The sequence below is a fragment of the Pelophylax lessonae genome (assembly GCF_965119305.1).
Source record: "Pelophylax lessonae genome assembly, chromosome: 9".
Taxonomy (NCBI): Eukaryota; Metazoa; Chordata; class Amphibia; order Anura; family Ranidae; genus Pelophylax; species Pelophylax lessonae.
The window spans coordinates 177,862,047-177,871,169 of NC_138776.1; the positions used below are offsets into that span (position 1 = coordinate 177,862,047).

At 43.6% G+C, this 9,123-nt stretch overlaps 1 protein-coding gene across 1 annotated transcript; it reads right to left on the reverse strand.

The window, feature by feature from the left end:
- Positions 1–506: 506 nt before the first annotated feature.
- LOC309563605 (dual specificity protein phosphatase 13A-like) lies at positions 507–7,866 on the reverse strand. Its single transcript, XM_082268104.1, has 3 exons — positions 7,590–7,866; positions 3,294–3,511; positions 507–814 (listed from the first exon to the last, which is right to left on the reverse strand). The coding sequence occupies exons 1-3, from the start codon at positions 7,853–7,855 to the stop codon at positions 597–599; spliced, it is 702 nt and encodes a 233-aa protein (XP_082124230.1). The 5' UTR covers positions 7,856–7,866; the 3' UTR covers positions 507–596.
- Positions 7,867–9,123: the final 1,257 nt, after the last annotated feature.

Below are 9,123 nucleotides of genomic sequence, written 5' to 3' on the forward strand. Positions count from 1 at the left end.
TGCCCCAGTACCTGGTGAAGGAAACCTGTCAGGTAGTTCCTGCTGGAGATAGTTGTTTTTGGTAATAGCCAATGTTCCAATCTATGCTTTACAGTCTGTGGTCTGGCTTACCTTCTGCAGGTGCCATCAAAGTGTGGTGCCACTGGCCCATATTTTAACCATCCAACCTGTCCTGGAAAGAAAAGCATATAAGGCAATGTCAGGAGTAGTCGTATTACCCTAAGTGGAAATCATACCTACAAGTATTCCACCTACAAGTTACCCAGCATGCATACACGTAACTTAAAAAAAATATATATATGATGTTTGGTCTGCATAAATTGTTTAAGTGGAGCAAGTAGAACATCAATCTACAGAAAGCAGCAAATTCCTGATATTTTACATACAAATGTCTCTTTGTATTATTACAGAAACAAATCAAAACTTTCTTACACGATGGCATGGAATAACTTTATTCAGAAATACAATGATTACATTATAAGTAGCCTACATTTAACAGCCATCTGTTTGTAATATTAAACCTTTTTTTGGTATGTTGTTGTAAACTGTATAGATGAACTGTACAATTTCTAGTAAAATCATATTTTCATTCCTCTCTAATCTATGCTCTGAACTTCATTCTTCCTAGGCTGCTGCAGTTCTTTCTCCAGGTGTAATAGCTGTTGAAGGAAACCTGCGTTTGGGAAGATCCAGCGATTCTCTTGTACTTTCTCTATGGCTTGTGTCAGGGAAAGCCGATGATGAATCATTAAGTAAGCAAGAACCAAAGAGGCTGACCTGCTGATACCAACAACACAGTGTACCAGAACCCTGGCTGAGAAAGAGCACATTGTATTAGTAAAACAGGATGAATGTATATGAAAATGTTGTATACCTATACAGTAAGTATATGAGGTTATACAGTACACACATACAATATGAATAAACTACTCTGTAGATTCACTTTTTCATGTAACTTTCCTAATTGAATTGCTCCACAGCATTTGCAACTACAGATGTCAGTAAAGACTTCTTTTACAGCTTGTCAATATGCAATAGTTTATGTCATTATGCTGACTACAGCTCTACTTTAAAGTAAAGCCCTTCCATGTGTGCCTTGCCGCAAAGGCTAGTTATAAATATGGGTGGTTGCCATCTTTTTTTATAGCATTCTTGCTGGGTTTCGCGTAGGGACACATTAGGTGCCTTCAGCTGCCATTGTGCTCTAGCTGGGCATCCAGTGTGTCCCTGTGTCTTTAAGGAAGAGTGGGCTCCCTCTATGCCAGGGGTCTACAAACATTTTAAACAAAGGGCCAGTTTATAGTTATTTAGACTTTATGGGGGCTAGACTGTGACTAGTGTAAAAAAGTCAGTGGGAGTAAACAATGCCCTGTCTTCGGTATTAGGGGGAGGAACAGTCTCCTATTAGTTTTAGTGGGAGAAATAGTGCCCCATTGTTGGTGTCAGTGGGATGAACAGTGTCCCATCATTAGTGACAGTGGGAGGAATAGTACCCCATTGTTAGGGTCAGTGGGAGGAATAGTGCCCCATCCTTGGTATCAATGGGATAAACAGTGTCTCATCGTTGGAGTCAGAGGCAGGAATAGTGCCCCATTGTTGGTGTCAGTGGGAGGAATAGTGCCCCATTGTTGGTGTCAGGAGCAGGAATTGTGCCCTATTGTTTGTGTCGGTTAGTGCCCCAAGGGCCAAATAAAGGCAAGCAAAGACCGCTTCTGACCCCCCGGCCACAGTTTGGAGACCATTGCTCTTGGCAAACCTGCCCTTAGTTTATCCACTGCTATATGTGCTCCAACTTGGAGACTTTCATATATAGAATTTGGTCTGCAGTATATAGAGAGGATGTACACCTTCCATGTACACCTTGCAGCAAAAGCTAATTATAAATTGGGGCGATTTCCTTTTTTTTTTTTTTTACACTACTTAAAAGTAAACCTATAATTTACTTACACAAGACAAGAATCAGGTTTTGGCTCCTTGACGATAAGGGTTTTAATGGTATCTTGAGTTTCAAAGCAGAACAGCTGGGAAGGTATATCATCCTTTAGTCATTCAGTCTCCTACCACATTTCTTGTGGGGCATAGTCACAGTTACTTCCTCTTGGAAGCCAGGATGCAGCATCTTTAGAATACCTCCCAGAAGCAGATACCTGCTACTGTCCACCCCTAGTCTCTATGGCCTAGGAGGAGAGACATATCTTTCACAGGACAGAAGGCCATATTGAAAAAAGAACAAGAAGTGTCCCAAATATAGAACAATTTCCCAGCACACATTACCAACTCCCCAAAGTCTAATAAATGGCCAGGTCAATAATATTCATAACATAGAATGACACCTCTCTAGCACACCCTGTTGATGTATGCTCAAATAGCAAGCGATACAGGAAATACACTCTATACTTATGGCACTTTTCCACTGCAAGTACCGGCTCATACCGGCTCGGCTCTACTCGGCCCTGCTTGGCCGGTTTGCTTTTCCACTGCTGGTACCGCATGGTATAGTGTCGGAACGGTTCGGTACGGTACGGTATAGGTTTGCTTTTCCACTATAGTAGTACTAAAGTTAAGTGGGTGGGATAACAACGGGGTGGGTGGGATTCTCTGACCAATCAGTGGCTAGTAGTGACTGCATGCAAAGGATTGTGGGATATGGTACCAGTTTGGTACCTTTTGGAACCACAATCGAGTAGGTACTGTTTTTTCAGAGCCGTACCGTACCGTTCGGTTCCATGCAGTGGAAAAGCAAACCTATACCGTACCGTACCGAACCGTTCCGACCCTATACCATGCGGTACCAGCAGTGGAAAAGCACAAAAGCGCGCCGAACCGGTACGGTTCCATGCAGTGGAAAAGCGCCATTAGAGATCATTCCTGTTGAGGTACAGGTAGGCTGATTGCAGGCCACTGTTTCCTACAGAATTACAAAAATATTTAAACAAATAACATCCCTGTGTATGCAGCTTCATCCTTGGAAACCATTGCAAAATGATATAATACCAGGCCAGCAATACAGGGGTCTATCTTCCCTTAAAATACTTGTATTGTAAAGAGCTCTCCATAGTTATCTCTTACATTACATACGTATTTTCACTTATAATTGACTAGAAACTGAATTCACAAATCAGGATAAGGGTTTTTTTTTTTCAAAAATGCAATATTTAAAGAAATTTCTGCCAATTTTTTACTGCATTCAGCATTAATTCTGACAAAATACCAGATGTGTCCTTGATGTTAACAATACAGCATTATATTGATTTGGTCAATGAAAGATAGAAATACATATATACATATTTTACCTCCAGTGGTGTTCAGTGCTTTGTGAATAAATTCTGAAGCAGAATAGAAATATTGACTGATGTCAAAGTCTGGCAGATCATTGGCTGGAACCCCATGGTATGATATACTGGCACCATAATATTCAGGGCTGCCGTCAGAATGCATCCGCCCATGAGCTGCATTTAGGACATGTGTAATGCCCAATTTCCACAGCTCATATCGATTATTGGCAAAACAACTGTTGGAGCAAAAAAAAAAAAAAAACAACAGGTAATTTTTACTTTCATCTACATTGAATAATAATTATAAAGCTAAACTCTATGCAAAACAAATATTGTCTAAATACAAGATCCATATCTTTTTGCACTTTGATCTTTGTGTTCTGTGTATTCTCTGTGCAGATCTGTGTAATGACCTAACATGAAACAGCTCCTGCATTTACCATCTCTGCAGGAGTTTCTTGTAATAAAGAGCAGCCATTCTACTTAGCAAGTTGACTACTGTTCTTGTATCTGCCCCGTGTAGTTTTTTTTTTTTTTGCAAGCAGCTTGTAGCGAAAGGACCAGTGCAACACAATGGTAATGCCATCCCTTTGTCATATTTTTTATATTTTATTATTTATTTTATTTCATTTTTTTTTTTTTTTTTTACACTGTCTCTTTAATTGTTTAGTTTCTATTAAACTCTATTGCTATCTCAAGGGGTGAACAACATCCTCCTCTTTATAGAGAGATCTGGAGCCCACTCTTTAAAGTGCATCCAATGTGACAGGTAACATCGATCTCTGGCCCTTGTGGGAGGCAAGAACCTGGGAAAGGCGGCAAGTGGCAGTGGAGAAGGGGGGGGGGGGAGAGTCAGTAGAGCTGCTCGGATCGCTTTTACCAGAAAGCCCATCACCTGCTTTAAAGAATGATACCAGTGTAGCAATGTTTCCAGGACTATGGCCTGATGTGGGTCTGCCATTAGTACCAGAATCCTCTTCAGCTCATGTGAGCTGATTCCCCAGGGGTGACAACTAAAGCAGCGACAGCTCCGGCATCTTTGTTTGTGGTTTTTATTATAAATTAAGGGGATGGGAAAAAGGAAGGGGTGGGATACTCCTTTGGCTTGAACTAATTACAATTGGGACTTCGATCCTGAAAATGCCAGTTGGCGCTTCCTTGACACCAGCCGTCACCAGTCAACGCTCACTGACACTCTGTATAACAGATGAAGTGTTGAATCCCCGACCTGTAGTCCAGTAGATCCAAGACTGAGAACTGTTGTACTCCTGACACTGTTTCACTGTGTAAGTCTCTGAATACTTTCCCCTGCCTGGCACAGCTTGAGGTAGTATTTTGTAGAACTCCAAATAACTATCACTGTAACTGGCACACGCAATACAATTCAGGGCCCAGACTGCAGGTACCCCCTTTACAACTTGAACTCTTCAGGGTCCACTGGCTATGTACCCCCTTTACAACTTAATGGTCTTCAACCTAGGTACCCCCTTTACAGCTAGCTGACACTGGATCCCAGAACCTTTTCCGGAGTGGTCCCCTCTGACTCTAGGCAGACCCCCAGGGGCAATCCGCAGTACTCACGAACTGTGTAGGCTTTCCTGGGACTGGACCCCTCTCTCTCTCCGCAGGTTCTCGGCACACCGGATCTGCTCAGCTCAACTCAGCACTTCTCTGAAAACTCAGGCGACACCCCGAGATATCCACCTTCCTCAAACAGGAGGAGAGACAGCTGCACTCTCCTTCCTGGGACTCTGCTCCTGCCAAAGACAACGTGCCACGCACTTCCCCCCAAACTTATACACACTCCCAAAATCCCTTGCAGCGTAATCTGCCTTCTGGGGTAGTTACAAGCTGGGATGTGTCCCCTGATTAGGCTTCCCACACTGCCCAATGAGACGCCTCTCACAAGAGCCAGTGGGGATACTTCTCCCCTCAGCAGGCACATCTGGAAGCACTGACACCCTGACTAAAAAAATCACAGCCCTATTGTTAGGCAGACAAGGCCCACTATAGTTTTACCTAGCACCTATTTGTAGGGTGCTACACCAGGATCATGGCTGCAGCTGCAGCCGTAATCTTGATATCACCATTCCCAAGGATGGTAAGTGGGTAGAACTTCCAGGTATGCATATTTTTGCATAGATACTTTGGTCCAACTTGGACCAATGTAACTATGCATATACCATACCTATGTGATCCCTCTAGAAGCTGAAAATCACTGTAGTAGACATTGCTGCTACAGTAATACCCACATGCTTCCAGGTCCCTTGCCAATGCACTGCCCTGATGCCTTGTGAATACAGGAGGTCTCCTGCTGATCATAGACATCATTCTGAAAACACATTTTCTCAATGACTGCAAAGCATTCTCTGAATTGACGAGGTGGAAAGGTGGGGCGGTGACATTCCTCTCTCTACCTCTTCCAATCAGAGAATGTTTTGCATTAGTTGAGAAAATGCAAAGCATCCTCTGGATAGCGTCCCATGCTGAGCGTGCAACCTGCTGTGTTTACAATGAAGCAGGGCAGGCGCTTGGAATGGGACACAGAAACTAGTGGAGATCAATGCAGCAGCTACAGTGATTTCCAGCTTCTAGGTATGGTATAAGCTGGACCTGTGTAAATATCCATAACTGGAATTCTTCTTTAATCACTTCTCATTCTGCCTATTGTAAAATGAAGGCTGGGAGGAAGCACTACTATCCTGGATTGATGTAATATGATGTTCTCCAGGTGCGAACCTCATGTGTGTCCTAGGGGGTGCTCAGAGGCGTGATCCATCACCTACTGTGTCATTGTACTGGGCTGTCCCTGGTATCATGTAATCACTGTAACCAATCAACAGTACACAATGGCTTGTCATTCATAGCCATTCATTGTGTACTATTGTGATCTCTGTGATTGGTCACAGTGATCACATGGTACCGGGTCAAATCCCAGCAAGCCTGTACCATATGATAGCTGTAGTCAGTCACAGCTATTACAATACAGCACAATGGCACGTCAATGGATGTCCTCTGATCCCCCCCCCCCCCAGCACTGCTATTGATGCTTTCCCCCCACCAGCACTGCCACTCATCCGACCCTCCCCCCATCACTGCCATTCACCCCATCCACCCCCCCCCTACGCTGCCACTCATCCCATCCCCCAAGCACTGCCACTGATCCCATCCAATTCCCCCAAGCACTGCCACCCATCCCCCCACACTGCCACTAATTCCACTTCCCCGTACTGTCCCTCATCCTATTCTCCCCTGCACTTCCACTGATCCCACCCTCTCTCCACACTGCCACTGATCCCATCCAATCCCCCCCAGCTCTGCCATTCTTTCCATCCCCCCCAGTACTGCCACTGATCTCATCCCCCTCAGCACTGCCACTCATCCCAACACCCCACCAGCACTACCACTCATCCCACCCTCCTCTCGTACTTCCACTCATCCCAACAACCCACCAGCACTACCACTCATCCCACCCTCCTCTCGTACTGTCAGTCCTTCTATCGCCCCCCCACTGCCACTGGTTCCATCCTCCTTCCTCCACTCTGCCACTGATCCCATCCAATTCCCCCCCCCCCTACCCCAGCACTGCCACTCATCCCCCCCCCCCAGCACTGCTACTCATTCCTTACCCCCCCAGCACTGCCACTCAATACACCCCCCCCCCTTAGTGCTGCCACTGATCACACCCCCTCCCCAGCCATCAATGGGGGAGCGGTTAAAATGGGCAGTGACCTCTAGAAATCAGTGAGCAGTGACTGCAATCAATCAATGACTGAAGCAGGCAAAATAGAACGGAAAGACATCGAGAGACTGGTAGCTGTCATTATTTATAATAATAATTATTATTATATAATGTTTTAAATTAAAAAAAAAAAGGCTGCTCAGTCTAAAATGCCCGGGCCTGGGCATGGAGAACACAAGTTTATCTTGTTTTGTACATGAAAATTGTAATAAATAGTTAAAAAAAAAATAAAAGCTGCCAGTCCTGCTTTAAGATTTCAGTGCTGAAAACTAATGATCTGCAAAAACCTTGTTCATGCATAATTTATAATTATATATGTAGTAGGGATAGCTGTATGTGAATATTACATACAAATGTTCTGCTTCTGGTTTGTACCTTGCAGACCATCGTACCTCAGCACTGGTTTACAAGACAAAGTCTGTCTTGCTAAAAACCTAATAGACTCTTAATTGTCTACACTACAGTAATATAAAATTCCTAAAATGCTTCTGGTAGCCAGTGACCACGTGATCTTTGCCTAGGCTTTAAAATTAGGTTACATATTCATTTAGTCAAGAAGAAACAGTACTCACAGATCTGCCAAGTATAAGTTGGGCCACACTTCATCCACGTGATGAGGAAAAGGATGTTTACTATCCAAGAGTCTCTGCAGCTCTGGGATTGTAGGACACACATCTGCTTGAGACTCCTCTTCCTTGGGCAGTGCTGTCTCTTCTTTCCCTGCCATAATATTACATGCAGGAAATAACCAGATGAAACTCTGTGTGACAGCAATACTGTGATTGCGCGTGACAGGTGACAAGTCTGGTGCGTTAAATATACACACTGCCCAGTACATGATCAAGCTTTTTTTTTTTCAAGCACGTCTAATAAAACAATATGGGTATGTAAAGCCAGGTATTATAAAATGATACCGCCCAACTTTTGAGAGACAGTTTTCAATATGGTATGTAGCTGATTCTACAGCACGTGTCAAACACAAGGCCCACATGCCAAATCCGGCCATTTTGTGTGGCCCTTGCACCCAGGGCTTTTTTTCAGCCGGAAGTGCTGGAACCCTGGACATATATGCTACCACATATGGCTATGCTTCATTAAAGTAAGTTCAATCGATGGATGGCTCCCAGCTCATAGATAGAGAGAAAAAGGGACTAATAGTGCATTATCTTCCACACAAATGTTTATTTGTGGACAGAGTCAGCTGTGTCTTCACCGTGCACGGTCCGCACTGCAGGCAGCCATGCTTCCATGAGTTTGATGCTTAGATTGAACATATGGCTGTAAGTGCAATTTTTTCTAATGAACATTTGTGTGGAAGATAATGCACTATTAGTCCCTTTTTTCTCCCCTATCCACAAGCTGAGAGCCATCCATCAATTGAGTTTCCTTTAATGAAGCATAGCCATATGTGTGGTTCGGATTGCTAGCATGTGTGGGGAATTGCCCGTGGATTGATGCTGATTCAGTGGAGCATTTCTACATGTTGTTAGACCATTGGTGTCTGGTAAGTGGCCATCGTTTACTAAAGAGCTCGGAGGTGGTTCACTGAGCACTTTGAGGAGTCTTCAAACAGCACCATTTGCAGTTCTTTACATGTTTGGGACAGATTTCTCTTTCCACATTTCACACACAGGATTTTTCTCTAAGGAATTTATTATGGTTATATGAAAACGTTTCACAATTTTGTTTTTTGTATGGTCACATATCACTTTGTGTTATTGTTTATTAAGAGTGGCAAATTCAAAAGTTTTCTTCATAAGGAAGATACACATATTGCAGAATTTTATCTGATAATTTAGAGATAGCGCGCTAGTATTTTTTCAACACATTTATCATTTTTCCCGTCATTCAGGGATTTCTAAGTGAAGCAATCTGTTGGATTGGCTAGAGCATCCTAACACCTTTTTTCCCAACCCTTCACATAGCACACCCCTAAAATCTGTATTCTGCACATAGCTCACCTGTGAATTCTGCACTCTGTACAAAGTGTACCCCTGACCTCTGCTCTCTGTACAAAGTGCACCCCTGAGCTCTGACCTCTGTACAAAGTGCACCCCTGAACTCTGCACACTGTACATAGCACACCCCTAAACTTTTCCCTCTGTA

What these genes read in the sequence shown, in the direction of transcription:
- LOC309563605 (XM_082268104.1), bottom strand. Translation starts at nt 7,855, where the DNA reads ATGTACTGGGCAGTGTGTATATTTAACGCACCAGACTTGTCACCTGTC. An exon ending in AACTTATACTTGGCAGATCT is followed by an intron (nt 3,512 to 7,589) that starts GTGAGTACTGTT and finishes TTGCTCCAACAG; the next exon opens with TTGTTTTGCCAATAATCGAT. An exon ending in AGCACTGAACACCACTGGAG is followed by an intron (nt 815 to 3,293) that starts GTAAAATATGTA and finishes GCTCTTTCTCAG; the next exon opens with CCAGGGTTCTGGTACACTGT.